This window comes from Meleagris gallopavo, chromosome Z (genome assembly GCF_905368555.1).
Source record: "Meleagris gallopavo chromosome Z, MGAL_WU_HG_1.1, whole genome shotgun sequence".
Taxonomy (NCBI): Eukaryota; Metazoa; Chordata; class Aves; order Galliformes; family Phasianidae; genus Meleagris; species Meleagris gallopavo.
Window position 1 is genome coordinate 54340717 of NC_139435.1, and position 16564 is coordinate 54357280.

At 41.8% G+C, this 16564-nt stretch overlaps 1 protein-coding gene across 1 annotated transcript in view; it reads left to right on the forward strand.

Annotated features, from left to right (window-relative positions):
• NRG1 (neuregulin 1) overlaps nt 1–16564 on the forward strand; it is a 461683-nt gene that overhangs the window by 164860 nt on the left and 280259 nt on the right. Inside the window, exon 2 of the mRNA XM_085213119.1 lies at nt 1437–1511. Coding sequence (XP_085069245.1) covers nt 1437–1511 — 75 coding nt within the window. The remainder of the gene's footprint in view (nt 1–1436; nt 1512–16564) is intronic.

Consider the following 16564-nt stretch of genomic DNA (forward strand, 5'->3'; position numbering starts at 1 on the left):
TTCATGTGAATGGGTGAAACCAGCTGTCAGCAATAACTTAGCATTAACTGCTTTTTGATTAGTATAATGCACATTTTTAGATGGTGTAATGCTCAGTTGTGTATTTCAGAGTTTTCTCAAGTGAAGAATTAATTCCACATAACATCTCCAAGAAGTGCTATAACTAATATGAATACTAATTTATCATCCATCTTAAGTGTATGTATTGACTACACAAATTCTGTGAGAACAAGAAGGGAGTTTGAAGAGAATTGGGAGCTTAGTAAAGGCAGTGCTTATTTACAGAAAGACAGCTACACTCATTCACTGTTGCCTTAATTGTCAGGCAGAGATTTAGGATTGAGGGACAGATTTTCTCTACCTTGATGGTAAAATCTCTTCATATAAGCGTAGCCATGTACTTATGGTACTTACGGATTGGCTGTTTTCTCTGTAGTACAATACAGAAGGTATTTCACATGGAAAGCCCCAGGAACCTTTAAGATTCATTGGATTGCACATGGTGTAGCACACACACCTCAGGGATGAATGCTGCAAGTAAAGCAAGATTACATGAGTTAACTCTGATGAGAAGGCAGTGAGATCAGAAAGTGGAGAAAGAAATAGATTGGAAATGTAGTCAGCATGACCTTGATTGTTAAAACCAGTACCCAAGTGCTCTCAATCTAAGAGGCTGCCGCTCCACCTCTCATACCTCACATACAGAACAGTATATCTGAAATGAGGCACATCAGAATGGATTGATGGCTGCATCTCTGGACCTTCTATGGGCAGACTGTTAGCTGCACAGCAAACTCACAAGTGCAATCTGCTAAGGAGATTCATCAGCTTAATTACATTTCTTTTTCTGACCCCAGTCAAACATACCCTTATTAACAGAGGGGATTTGGACTATGTTTTTTCTGTAAAAACAGAGTAAGTTATTCCTACTGAGAAATGCTGAAAAGATACTTTTTCTGCTGTGTCTGATGTCTGCTAATGAACAGGACAGCAGGGCTGATTTTCTCATGTTTAGCATTCAGGTCCTATTGCATGTGTCAGTCCTAAAGGATACACTGAGATGTTAACTTGGGCTGAGTGCCTGATCTGTAGGGATACTACATGCCAGTGAAGTCTTGTATATAAATGTTGTAAGTTTTGTATTTTGTGTCTTCTACCTCTTTAATGACTCCATAACAAGGTATCTTGTATGGGCTGCCAGACAGAAAAGCTAGCCTCTCTGGAAAGTCTTGAGGCAATTAACCTCTCATATCTACTGGGGTACCTGAATTTGCGTGTGTGATTGGAGTATGTGAATGTTGCTAGGGAAAGGAATTCACAGAAGTGGTGTTAGAACAACACTGCAGGTCTGCTATGTGAGTTTATTTAAATATATCTTTTTCTCCCCCTTCCCTTCCCCTTCTCTTCCTCCCTTCTCTTCTCCCCTTTACTGTCAGGAAGGGCCACCTCTGAAGGTCCAATTCAGTACAGCCTGGCACCAACACAGACGGACGTCAACAGCAGTTACAACAGTGAGTCAATTTGCAATCAAGGAAATCCTTGAAAAGATATTGTTTTATGTGCATGTGGAAGGTGCAAGAACTCTGCAATGGGCTCTGGGAGGAGGGGTGGAGAAGGGGAGAAGGTCTGTTGACCCGAGCTCCATCTGGTTGGAGCAGTTTGCAAGTTTTTAATGCCTCACTAAAAGCATTGGGTAAACTTTTCCTGAAAGTCAGAGAGAGGGCTGATATATGATGACCAGTGCAATTTACTGATGCAGCAGGCTGTAGGAGCTGGATTCTCCTCAGACAAAACTGGACACCAAGAATGCTTAACACACTTAAAAGACTGGAGAAGAAAACACTTGAAGCCATGCATGAACAAGGCCCTCCAATGAATTGTCACTTGCCTGCTCTTGTTCTGGGTGTAAGGGCTGCTAGTCTCAGATGACTCCAGGAGTACTGGTCTGCTCTAGGACAAGAAATGATATCCTTCATACAGGTTTGAGGTAATTTAGCTGCTACTGCTTCTATTATATGATGCTACCTGAGGCACCTGACAAGGAAAATGAGCCCTTTCATGGTGTAAGTCTGCCTCACTGATTATGTACACAGACAGTGCAATCCAGTGTTTGCAATCCCATCTCTCAGTAGCTATCCAGTCATTATATGTTCTGCTTATGCCCTTGGTGGTTTGGGGTGCTTTGGGGTATTGATAAGGAAAGTTTGATGGACCTTTCTATGAAGGTAAGTATGTGGCTTAAAGCTCTAGGAGTAGAGTCTGGATAGATGATGGTGATTTTTAATATAGTTTCTATCCTAATAGTTACAGACACTGAAATTGTACTTGTGCATGCTCTACTTTTCATCTTACTTGCAAAACTTTATCCTGCCTCCATCTAATGCCTTCTTTTCATAATTTGTGCTACAGACTTGGGTAATGAAAAATGTTAAATGACAGACATATGAATGAGAAACTGGTTTTAATTTGAGCAACTGTTTCAGCAATTTTGATCTGACAAGAATCATAGTGGATTACTTTCACCTCTTTCAGGAGTGAATGGCACCTGAAAGATGTCAACGAACTTGAAACCTTCGAAAAACTCAGTGATAATGGTGGTACCAGAGACTTGGAAGGTTCAGTCCTCTGCTGCATTTCTGTCTAAAGATGGTCTTTTCAGTTCATAGCTCTTATTTTTCTGTAAAGATTTAAAGGAATGATGCTCCTTGTAATTTGGTATCCACCAGCTCTTCCTGACAATGAAGAGAGAACTTTTTCTGTAGGAAATTTAGGATTGCTTTCTTTAAATTTGCTGTGAGAGATCAAATAATTGGGAAAAAAAAAAAAACAGCAAAAAAAAAATATGAGCTATGTGTGAAAATGACTCTTTTTGGTACTCTTCCATACTGCTGTCATGCAAACAAATTTTGAGGCCCATGTATATAGTGTTGAATGAACATCTGCTTTGGCAATGCCTGTCCCAGGAGGTTCAGTGGACAGGGCTAGCAGAGCAGGAGGCAGCAGCAGGTGCAGGAACCCTGGCCTCATGTTGGGGGGTTTCTCTGTCTGGGTAGCCACATCAGTTTCTGTGGTTACAGAGGCTAAGAGGCTGCAGATCTGTGCCAGGTGGAGGCCACCACAAGTTCCTTGCAAGCAGTTGCAGCTACTGTTGAGAGACAGTGCCCTCACTCCCCAGTCACCACTCCTGTACCAATCTCTGGGTGCCAGGGACTGCTGAGGCCTTTCTTGTCTCTCGATACTGTTCTGCAGAGCAAGGAAGGGGAACCTCTGCTGCCCTACAGCCCGCTCAGCCTTCTGAACACAGCACTGATAAAGACCATGCCCACAGCCTGCCCTTAGCTGCTGTGTGCCCATGACCTTCCCCACTGAGGCACTGTCCTCTTCCTCAGGGCTCACCTGGAGACAGCAGAAGGCCATCCACTGCACTCTTCCTGTTGTGCTAGCACAGCAGCTCAAGAGAACACCAGTCCCAGTCCAAGTACTTCCTTTTTCCTCAGAGCTTGCGAAAGAAGTGACCAGTCTCGGGGAAGGGTGGTGGTGGGAGATGGAGAAGGAAAGGTGATAAAGAAGTAGCAACTAACACTGGGGCTCTCTGGCAGATAGTTATACTTCAGCACTGAGATGGAAACTGAAAGCCCCTGGTGTGTTGCCAATGGATGTGGCGACATCCCAGGCAAGCATGATGTTATAGTATTTGTCCTGCGCTGATGGAGGAGAATCTACTTCCATTGGTTCTTCCTTTGGAGGTAGATCCACCTCCATGGGCTAGAAGTCACCTTCAACATCCTTCAGCTCAGGGTCACTGCTGCTCCCCTAGAGCCTAAGCTTCTTTGCTGGCAGAGAAAGGTCTTGCACCAAAATCTGGACAAATTCAAGGATGGTCACTATCTGCATGAATAAGAGTAAGTGCTGGTTCTGCACCGGGGATGGGACAGCTCTTGCTCTATGTTCAGTCTGGGAGACAAGTGGCTAGAGACCAGCCCCACAAAAAGGGATCATGGGGTTCTGTCTGACAATGAGTTGAACATAAGGCAGCAGTGTGCCCTGGAGCCCAAAGGGCCAACCATACTTTGGGGTGCAGCAGGCCCAGCGCTGCCACTGGGTGAGGGGAGTGGCTGCCTCCTCTGCTCTGCACTGTGCAGCCTCACCTACAGCACTGCATGCAGATTGGCTGCTGCAGCGCATGAAGGGCATGCATTAGAGAGTGTCCAAAGGAGGGCTACAAATTTGGTGAAGGGTCTGGAGGGCAAGGCTGTAGACGAGGAAAATAAAATTAGTTACATGAGATAAAAAATGACATCTGATCCTCTGTGCTCCTGACATGTGTCTTCCTCTTAGTGATTCCCCGTGACCCAAGATATTCAGCCTGACTTCACAAAAAATGCAGAAGGAGCTTGTGTGCTAAAGGAGTAGTGGACAAGTGGATGATCTGGAGGAGATGAAGTTTGGTGATGGTAAATGGAGACATCACCAGAAGGGATAAGACAGAGAAAAGATCCAGTGACAGCAGTTCTAGACTTTCAGAAAAGCAGTCTGGAAGGCTGAGAATGTCACAGTGACCTGGGTTTTAGCTAAACCATCTGACTCCATTTGTGCACACATCCCGCTCCCTTTTCAAAGTCAAGAGGACCAATGATATACCTTCTATCCTAGACTGAGTGAAAAGACCTTATCTGTCATTTGTTTAAAACTGACCGCCAGAGCTGTATAGTTTACATCATCTCATACATTCGTGTAAAGGTCAGATAAAGCAGTTGCAAACTACTGCAGAGTGATGGGGATTGTCCCTATGTTTTCTAGCTGGGTTGTCTTCAGTACAGTTCTAACATTCTCCATGCATTTGCTAAACACTCAGTCTTTGAAAATACAGATGTTTATCAATTTATTCAACCACATTTTTAAAAATTTTGCTGACAATCTATAAATAAAACTGTCATAACGTTATCATAAGCTCTACTGAAATCTGATCTTGTGCTGCATGATGAAAAATGGAAAATGTACAGCACAAACTAATATTTCATTGCTTTGTGACTCTTAAGCAAATAATTCGTTGTTTCTTCTTGCCATACTTTGCCTCATATGCTTGAGTGAGTCATACCATGGTTTTCTCCCTTTTTGTTTTCTGTTGCTTTTTAAGTCCCACGGTTCGTGCATTCTGATGATTGCCTCTGTAAACTATTGCTTGGAAGTGTTGATATCCTGGGCAGTACATCAGACCAGATGTTTAAGCAGCTGTACCCTTAACCCCATGAACAGTTCTGTGTTAGTAAACATGTGGATATGGACCTTGAGATGAACAGCACGACTCACTGTAAAGTTACAGCATGTAGTTGAGGTATCTGGACAAGCATTCATGCCAGGTGGATTTTAAAATCAAGCATGTATCAAAGATATCAGGCAGAGCACCTGGGGATTTTAAGCTAATGCAGATGTACTTCATGCTCAGTGAGTGCATCTGGAGTGTAGCACATGGGGCTTGCATTTTTCCAAGCTCTGGTTAGCAGTAGGAAGTAGCAACCATCTCAGATATAAGAAGAGTCAAGGTTGGGAAGAGGATGAGCTGTTATGCTCTTTTGGGGAACATAAAAGTCTCCAAAATACTTACCTTCTTTCAATTTCAAAATAATTACCTTTTTTCAAATTATAAAATATCGTTTCTTCCTATTAGCTCACCTAGTCTTCAGATCTCTACTTGTCCAGCTCCCCCTCCATTCTTTCCCTTTCCCCTTTCCTTTCTTCTCTCAAGGGCAAGTAGAAAATACTGTCCTTCTGTACAGATCTTGGGGATCAGAACTAGAGGCTGTTCATTCTGACAGTGTTGCTCCTATTGTGTAGCTAAATTGAACAGCCAGATCCTGCAGTTGTCATTCCAAGTAAGTTTGCACAATATTTAGAAAAGTGGTAGATGTTCTCCAAGAGCTTAAGGCCAGTGACTCTGATGCAACACTGTGATAAAGTCTAAGGCTCTTTTAATGGGAAGAAGGTATTGTTGCATGTGTTTCTGTGATATCACATGCACTATTCTTTTACTGTGTGTTTTCAAACTCTTCAGTCCCATTAGGTTTTGATGGACACTAGCTTTTGTCTTCTGAATGTTTTTTTTAATCATTCTTTCTTAGAGTGATGGGAATCTAAACTGAGAGACTATAAATTCTTGCTGCGCATATTGAGATAGTAACTATTACCTGACACAAGGTCTGTGGAAAGAGAAAACATCAGATAGACCAGCAGATATAAATGTGAAAAACAAACTGATTTTATGACACATTAGTTCATATTCAAATCTGAAACAGCAACAGAGAATTTCAAGCAATTATGCTTCATTTTGGGTTTCTTGGCTGTTGTATTTTTCAGTTTAAGGCTGCTTGTTCAGAATTTACTGAGGCTGGTTGGGTGGCTGTGATGGATTTTGGTAGGTTTGAGGATAAGTATCAGCAGGTTTAATAATTATACTATAGTTTATGTGTTTTTTCTTGCTGTCTATGGCATGACTAGTGTGGGTTTTTATAGTGGTTATTAATTAAAAACAAAACTAAGTGACTTGCTGAGACATGCCAGATTTCTTTTCTGCTGTATGCCAGTGATCTTTAATTCTGTTGGCACAGTTCACAGGGAAAATTTAGCAAGTGAATCTACATTACCAGCAGTGCTACTGCAAGCTGATTTGTTATTACCAGAGTTAGACCCCTTAGACATTCTGTCCTCTGACTGTGATGCCTTCATTTAGTTAGCATTCTAATCAGGTCTATCACAATAGAAAAGGAAAGGAAAATCTTCCATGGGAGTTTCCTGCCCATGATTTTAGCATTAACAAGAAATAATAGTGCAGTGCCTTCCATTACAACTTCTGTTTTGAAAAGATTGGTTTTGTTTCATTTAATGGAAGCTGCTACAGAAGTGTCACTGGCATAGACTTTGATGTCAAGATCTGCACAACAGCAGCTACTAACACAGAGTCCAACGCTCTTACTGTGTGAGGATCTTTGAAGGAAACTGAGGTGGCTGGACATCACTTGCTTGTGTTTACAGACTTAATGCATGATAATCTTTTATAAACCCAAAGTGAACAAACTTGGGGTGAATTTGTAACGAGATAGGGGCATAACACTGCTGACCACTTTCTGAGGTCATGCATGCCAGTGCTGGATAATGGAGCTCAGATTTGTTATCTGCAACACTAAAATACCCCAGCAAAAAGGCTTTTTTTTTCTGGTCAAGGGAGCAGTCAGAGCTGATGATAGAGATGGCAGAAGTTCTTGAGGAATATGGACCTGGAAAACAGCAAAGTGAGGACCCCAGAATTGAGGAGAGTGAAATTTTATTTAAGGAAGTGTTGGGTGATCCTTACATCTGTACCTGGTAAGATCTTGAAGCAGATCCTACAGAAAGTTATGTAAAAGCACGTGCAACATGAGAAGGTGATCAGAGACAGACAGTGTGACTTAATCAAGCACAGATCATGTCTGACCAACCTGGTGGCTTTCTATGATGGAAGGATTGCATCAGTCGACAAAGGAAGAGCAAATGATGTAATCTACCTGATGTTATCTGCAGATCCTTTGGTATTGTCCCACACCAAATACTAATCTCTAAAACTGAGAGGTATGGATTTGAAGGCTGGGCTATTTGGTGTATAAATAATTGGTTGAATAGTCATAGCCAGAGAGTTGTGATCAATGGCATATGTCCAAGCGGAAGCTGGTCACAAGTGGTGTCCCTCAGAATTCTGTCTTGAGACTGATGCTCTTCAACATTTTGGTCAATAACACAGTGGGATCAAGTGCACCCTCAGCAAGTTTGCTGAGTGGTGCAGTTGGTACAACAGAAAAAAAAGATGCTGTCCAAGGGGAGCTGGACAAACTTGAGAAGTGGGCCCACATGAACCAAATGAAGTTCAACAAATCCAAGTGCGAGGTGCTGCCTTTGTGCAGAAGCAATCCCAGATATGTGTACAGGCTGAGAGAAGAACACATTGAGAGCAGCCCTATGGAGAAGAACTGGAGGTTCTGGTGGACAAGAAAACAGAAATGAGCCAGCAGCATGCACATGCAGCCCAGAAGACCAACTCTGAGCTGCAGCAAAGGAGGGGTGGCAGCAGAGCAAGGAATATGATTGTAAGCTTCTACTCTTCTCTCTTGAGGACCCATCTGCAGTACTGTGTCCAGGCCTGGGGATCCTAGTACAACAGTACTGGCTGGATAAGAAACTGGCCAGGGCCAGAGAGTGGTAGTGAATGGAGTTAAATCCAGCTGGTGACCTGTCATGAAGAGTGTTGCCCAGGGGTCAGTGCTGGGGCCTGTCCTCTTCAGTATCTTTATTGATGATCTGGATGAGGGCATTGATGCACCCTCAGTAAGTTTGCAGATGACACCAAGTTGGCTGGAAGTGTCGATCTGCCTGGGGGTAGCCCTACAGAGGGATCTGGACAGGCTGGATAGCTGAGCTGAAACCAATGGGATGAGCTTCAACAAGGCCAAATGCCAGGTCCTGCACTTTGGCCGCAGCAACCCCAGGCAACGCTAGAGGCTTGGGGTGGAGTGGCTGGAAGACTGTGTAGAGGAAATGGACCTGGGGGTACTGATTAATGCTTGGCTGAACATGAGCCAGCAGTGTGCCCAGGTGGCCAAGAAGGCCAATGGCATCCTGGCCTGCATCAGAAACAGTGTTGCGAGCAGGAACAAGGAAGTGATTGTCCCCCCATACTCAGCTCTGGTGAGGCCACACCTCGAGTACTTGTCCAATTTTGGGCCCCTCACTGCAAGACAGACATTAAGGCCCTGGTCTGGGTTCAAAGAAGGGTGACAAAGCTGGTGGGGGGTCTGGAGCACAGGCCTTATGAGGAGCAGCTGAAGGAGCTGGGATTGTTCAGTCTGGAGAAGAGGAGGCTCAGAGGAGCCTCTCTGTAACTACCTGAAGATAGGTTGTAGTGAGCTTAGGGTCGGCCTCTTCTCTCGTGTAACTGGTGATAGGACTAGAGGGAATGGCTTCAAGCTGCGCCAGGGGAGATTAAGGCTGGATGTTAGGAAATACTACTTTTCTGAAAGAGTGACCACTCTTCAGGCACTGGAATGGGCTGCACATGGAAGTGGTGGAGTCACCAACCCTGGAGGTGTTCAAGGAACATTTGGATTTTGTGTTGAGGGATATGCTTTAGTGAGTACTATTAGTGATAGGTGGATGGTTGGATTGGATGATCTGGTAGGTCTTCCCAACCTTCCTGTTTCTGTGATTCTGTGAAGAAAGATGTGGAGCTGTTGGAGCAGGTCCAGGGGAGGGCCACAAAGATTATCAGAGGGCTGGAGCACTTTTCTTATGATGAAAGTCTGAGGAAGCTGATCTTGTTCAGCCCGGAGAAGAGAAGACTCTGGGGAGACCTCATTGTGGCCCTCCAGTACTTATGAAATTTTGTGAACAGGAGAAAGACAGACTTTTACATGATCTTATAGTGATAGGAAAAGGGAGAATGGCTTTAAGCTAAAAGAGGGGAAATTTGACTAAGATGTTAAAAAAAATTATTTACTCAGAAGGCAGTGCATCAGCTACACAGGGAAGGAAGCTCTGGATGTCCCATTCCTAGAGGTAGTAGGTATTCAAAGCCAGGTTGGATGGGGCCCCAGGCAGCCTAATCTAGAGGTGGCAATTCTGCCCATGGCAGAGGGCTGGAACTGGATGATCTTTTAAGTTCCCTTCCAATTCAAACCATTCTATGATTCTATGATTAGATAAAAACACATGCCACTGCGTGCGGGAGACTGGCAGGTCAATGAAGTCTCAGCACTGTTTGTATTGCTGCCATAAGTATATGTGTCAAACTGGAGGGCATGGGAAGAGCACTCTTGGGATTCAGAAACGCAGAGCTAGATACTTATGAGGAGTTAAAGCTATGAAGCATTCAGGGTTGTGTCTTTTTGTGTTTTGTTTTTAATTGCTATCTCCAAAGAATGGATTTAAAAGATTAAAACACTTCTGGTAGATACAGCCCTTCCCTTCCCTTCCCTTCCCTTCCCTTCCCTTCCCTTCCCTTCCCTTCCCTTCCCTTCCCTTCCCTTCCCTTCCCTTCCCTTCCCTTCCCTTCCCTTCCCTTCCCTTCCCTTCCCTTCCCTTCCCTTCCCTTTTCCCATCCTTTCTCTTTTCCCACTCTTTTCTTCCTCCTTTCCTTTTTTTGATTTATATCATGTATATTATTCCATATGTGTATTTTATAGGTATTCTGAAATTGGTTTATATGCAAACACTCAGGCAGTGTGATCTGAATTAATTTTTGAAAAGCATTTATTATACAAAGATTCTGCTGTGGGTATTCTCAGAATTAAGCTGAAGTAAAATAAGGATTTTTAAATTCCAGAGCAGAGTAGGAAAGGCAGTGATGACAGAAAGAATTTGCTGTCACTTGTATTCTGTGGAGCTTGGAGGAGACAAAATGCTGTAAACAATGTCTCCCATCTGAGCAAGTTGTTCTGGTTCCATTGAGACCAGCTGAGCAAATCTCACAACAGGAGGGTATTCACACCAAAAGAACGACTCTTCATCAGAATGGAGCTGTTGGTATGAAACATTTTCTATAGGCAGGATTTGCTTACAGGCACTTTGTTCTGCTTAAAAAATAAATACTTAAGTAAATAAAATAAAATAAAATAAAATAAAGCTCTGGTAAAATATCAGAGCATAGAAAACAAAAAAAGTTCTTTTTGAAATTTTCCATCATCACTACATTAAGACTCAAGCATATTTCTTCAGCAAGAGTAAGTATTATCCAGTGATTATGTACAAGAAAAGAATTCTCTAAGAGAGAATTTGGCCCTTCAACATGTAGTTATCCATGCAGGTTTTGACTGTTCAGGAATTAGCTGGGTTGTAGGAAAAGGGCATAAACTGCAGAGGTTTACAGAAGTATTCATTGTTTAGACTGAGTTTACAGAAGTATTCATTGGTTTTTTTTTTGTTTGTGTAGGAATCAAAATACTGTATTTGTGTGTTAGTACTCTTGCATCTGCCTGTTTCTTTTGAAAATAGTATAAATAAGAGATGATGGAAAAAATAAAAAGGATTAATCTGGACATGTAGGCATAGGAACTTCTGCCTGAAAACACAAGAACTAATAGAAATTGAAGATGGCAGTTTTGCAACATGTAATTAGACTGGAATACACTGCCATGGGAAGATTTCAAAGCCAAAAATTTAATTAAATTCAAAGAAGCATTAAAACTTGCATTAGTTACAAGATACCTAGACAGGTAATAATTAATTATGATAAAAATTCTGGAAGGGATGTAAGGGATATGTTAGATAATGCACTTTGAGTATTCATCTAATCTCTGTGACGAATCAACATGAGATAATCTAGCAGACAGACAATCTGCATTATGCTGAAAATTACTTGAGAAATACCTGGAATTGATCAATGTGAGACATAAGATTTAGAAGTCCTTGGGTCAGATCCAGGCTATCAATTGATCTTGTTTCCTTTTCTAGCTGCCTCATCTTTATTTTGGCAGAGTTAAACCTTTCAGTGTCCAGCCTCTGATGAGTAATCTATTCTGCTCATACGGTTTCAGAGTGAGTCAGGAAACCTCACTTTTTAATGCAACTTTCAGAAGAATCGTGTTGAGCTTGGGGTAGCTGGAATATTGTTATATATGACAGTGTTGAGGAAGTAAATGAGCAGGTTTAACTCTTAGCTAGTACGATGTCAGACAGTTCTGGCCAGCTCTAAGGTCTCCTACTCCCTTGCTATCAACTGTATCATAGAATCAGGATAATTTGGGTTGGTTGGTCTGTGTATGATGAAATAGAACAGGAATGGGTTATACTTCAGGAAGAAAAAGGCCTTTCATTCTTTTCTCTAGCTCACTTTGTTCATGCATAGCTACCTAAGCACTGTGGTCTGCTGGCTGTCTGTGAGAGAGCCTTCTTGCCTGTGTAAAACCTAATTGCACCTACAGAGCAGTTAGTGAAGTGCACAGAGATTTTTGTTATTGATTTTGATAAGATTTTGAAGGACGGTACTTCTCAAGAGAAGCATTTTGGCTGGCCATGCCAGTGTGTCATTAAGGATCTTTTCTTATGTTATTCTTAGTATACCTCATTTATAAAAGGGAGAAAATATTTTTCCTTCCTTTTATATCCTCATGTGGTAATCACAATGCTAGTTCATATGTATCCATTACTGTCACAGGGTAACTCTTGTCATATTGGTGACTAAGCCTACAGAAACCTAAAGGAAATTCTGTGCATGCCACTGGCTGTAGCCCTCTCCTGGCATCCTCCCATAATCAAGGTCCTCATTTCCTCTCACTCGCAGAGTTGCAGATCAGGACTAGGTCCAGAGGGTTTACGTAAGCAAAAAAGGGAAGGAAAAAAGGTTTCCTACTGCAGCCAAAATAATTCATGAGGGAGAAACAAAGCAAATAATGCCACACAGTCTAACATGAAGTTGCTGTAATTCAAGACTTTGTCCTGCTTCATAATTCCAGTGTGAAGAAATGGATGTGTGATTTTGTATGTTCAAGAGTTATAGCCTTAACCTGTCCCAATTACTGAAGTTTTTCCAAATGCCTTTCTACTATCATTTTTTTCAGGACCAATTATAGCAGTAATCTATTAGCACAGTTATTAGAATAAATAGCAAGGTTTAGACTGTACCATTCCCACATTGCCAGTTTACGTTGTCTACTTGCATGGCCAGCATTTCCATCTTCTAATCCTCTCTGACATATCTGCGCTGTATGACCAGCTCTAATTACCTCTAGACATTCATAAAGATGAGCTGTTACTCTTGTTCCCAGTTAGTGACCTTTTCTTCTAACCACATCTGTAAAGAAATGGGAAAGCTCTTCATGAAGGGGTCTCAAAGCACTGCTGAAGTAGAATGGCTCTGTGCATGCCCCAGCTCCCACTCACACTTAGTGGGCCTCTCTCTTGAGGGAGCTCTCCTACGTCTGCAGTTGCAAGATCTGGCTGAAAAGCTAGTCAAAGCCCTTCTTTTGCAGAGTGTATCAGCAGATTCATGGCAAAAGAAAAACTCTGTTACTAGATCTGCTCAGAGAAAGGCTGACAGTTCAACCTAAACAGTACTAGAAATGAAAACATCAAAATCAGAGAGATGATAGAAGGCCACTCAGAGGGTGGTGAGGCACTGGCACAGGCTGCCCAGAGAAGTTGAGAATGCCCCATCCCTGGAGGTATTCAAGGCCAGGCTGGATGGGGCACTGAACAAACCCGATATAGTGCCTGATATCCTGATGGGCAACTCTGTCCGTGGCAGAGGGGTTGGAACTAGATAACATTTAAGGTTCCTTCTAACTCAAGCCATTCTTTGATTCTTTGAAAGCCCTGAGTGAGTGGAAAGGCTTCTAGAATTGATCAGTCTAACTGCGAAACAGCACCACACAGAAGCATTGTTAATACTGATGCCTGCAATATGATGGCAATGGCAAGAGAATTTTAACTCGCTGTGGGCATTACTGGAATGTTCTAATACCTGGGAGACAAGCAGGTCTCATGCCTCGTGGGGTTTCATAGGCTTCCCTTCTCAAGAGATTTGAGAATTATTTTGTTGTTCTTCCAATTACTTGCACTTGTTGCCAGCCAATTCTTACAACAAGGTCTTCTGCAAGACTGCTTTTCTAGGGCGTACAGGTAGTTTTCTCTTATCACAGCTTTTTGAAGTGCTTTCTACTCTCCCATGCCTTTAACATGTAACATCTGCTCATGCAAAGTTATGCAAGATAATTACCCAGCAAAACAACATATGGCTGAGTATGGTGAATTCTCTCATTCATGTGGCCTTTACACCAAGACTGGAGTTTGGACAGCCAGGAACGCTTTTTTTCCTAAGTGGAATTCCACTGTGAGAAAAGTTCCCCCTCTTCAGCGGTCAAGCCTAGGTTTGACCATGGAATTGGCCATGGGGTTTTCTGACAGGGCAACCTCCCTGCTTTTTAAGAGAAGAGGTGGGAGTAGGATGATCATCTGGGTTATGGCTACAGATAGAGGCTACCACAAATAAAGCCATATATAGTACTGTAGCAAACAATCTACTTACATTTCAGATATGCTCACCTCACTCTCTGACTGCATCTCCATCCTGAGATAGTTTCCTCCCTGTGCATATGCTTCTTGTTCAGAGTAAATGGAGAAGTCATGTTCGACAAGTTTCTGTGATGTTTTAAGCCTACTGTTATAAGTCAAGCCTCAATACTTTTTCTATCCTTCTTCTAATGAACGCACAATGAAAACACTATTTTGCTTGCAGAGAAACTTTTCTTCTTGTCCATTTTTACTGGCTTTTGTTTTCCCCTTCGATACAGAAGGTTACCAGCATGATCTTGCCCAGCAAGCATCAGTATGCATCAGCTCTTAAATTTAGAGCACATAGCTATGCCCTCAATTTCCATTCTTTGGAAACCTGAATGTAATAAAATTACAATAGACTGCAAACAGATGCACGATGATAACGCAGTCCAGCTTACTTGTTCCAACTGCAGTTTCTGTTGTGAGGATTTAGTCACCATCTAATGGGTAACCTATGTAGGGGTTCAATGAACCTGATGGGTGTTGGCGTTGGCACAGATACATTAGATCTGAAATTTAGATTTCTGAAAGTTTTGTGTACAAAGCTAACTAAGAAGCTCAGAACTGCCTGACCCCAGGAAAATACATACTCTGGCATTCCATCCAGATGAAAATTTGACAAGTAGGGACATCACTCTTCCCGGGTGAATGAAAATAATAGTAGTCAGTTCTGTTTGCCTTGCAATGCTCATGCAAAGGAAAATAGGTCATTTGGCTTCTGTATTTGGAAAACCTTCCTTATCAAAATCTTTAGAAAAGAGCCTCCAATTTTATTTATTTTGTATCAACTGAACTTTCATGAGCAAGGCCAGAAAAGGCAGGTAAGCTTAAAACTAGGGCACTTAAGATCTTTTCTGACAGTAGGCAAGAACTGGTCAGAAGACATGACTGGAAAAGGCAGAGGTGACCATGATTGGATCTGGAGATATATGTCTGAAACAACTTTTTCATCCATTTCATGTTGCTAGTACTAGATGTTCATGTGCCTCCGAGTTTGGATTCCCTATATCAAGACGAGAGCATTAGCGTATGTCTTTCCACAAATCTTGCTTATGCTGGCAAGACCTCTTCTTATGCCAGTGCTCACTGTTTAATTCTGGCTTTAAAATGAAAAAATCTTATTGTCTTTTCATTCATACACTGTTGCACATCAGGAGTGATTCCCTCCACACCAGTCTGATGTGAAGAGGACCCGGACCACAACTAAAACAGCTCTCTATTCTTCTAGCTGGTGCACTATGCAGTTTCAAGATGTTTGTGCAGGTCTATAGCAGTCCTTTACTGCTCTTAATTTTATTACTGTTATATTTGTCTTTCTACTATTCAAAGTAAAACCTTAGAATCTGAACTGGTGTGCCTGACAGACTGTGTGTGGCTTTTGTCTGAATTACTAAAAACATCTCCCCACAATTCACTTTCCAGTGTGAGAATCCATGAGATCCCCTCTCTCAGAGACCTGAGAGTCACTGGGAGCCAGAGACCCCAGGAAAACAAATGAGAGGTAAAAAGCCCTGATTCTTTGTTTTCTTGCCTATTCTGCTAAATCCTTGAATCCTGTGATGAGAAAACATGTGAGCAAAATAGGAATTGGTAAGGCATGTTTTTATAACAAGAATTTCTACTTCTTTTCAGTACAGTAGTTTCAGACAAAATTAGATATGTCAGCCCACACTTGCTATCACACTTATGTTTTGGTTTTGTACTGCCAATGTTTCTGCAGAAAAATGAATATAAATGGCAACATGATAGAGGAAAGAGGTGAAAAAACTAAGCAGGACAGTAAAGGCAGCAGCACCTGGGATTTTATTTCAGGCATTTGTTTCTTACTGGAAATGTAAGAGTGGGAGATGGGAAGCATGAGAAGAGCAAGTGCATATGGTGCAATGATCTTAGTTTTGAGGCGTCCTGAACTCTGTTCATTGCATTATTTAGGTAAGACTTGAGTGATTTCAGACTGTTTGACTGTTCCTCAATCATGCCAAGCTGGTAATCTCTGTCTGTCCATCCTATTTCATTAGTAAGAAACAACCAAATCCATCATAATACAAGATATAGCTGTGAAATATAAAAAAAAAATAAATTGATTTTGTAAAAGAGTTATTTAAAAGATCTTTAGTTTCTAAGTGATCTTCATTGATAGCTGAAATTGGTTAATTACAGCCACTAGCAAAGGAATGCAATCTACAACTATGTTACATGATAGATAGCTATAACTTTGTATGTATTAGTGTAACTCCTGTTCTAAAAGTCTAAACTACATTGGAACAAATGTGTTTTTAAAAAATTTAGAAACATATTCTACAAATAATTGTCTAAAATATAAAAGGACTTATTTTTAGTCTCTTCTTAAAAATTAACATTATTGGTGTGTCTTCATTGCCCCTCCAAATTGCCATGACACTTCCATTCAGAGCGGAGTTAGGAGGTGAGTTTCATGATCAGGAAGGACGCAGAAACGTTCAGTATAAAACAGTTGCTTTCAGATACCAGG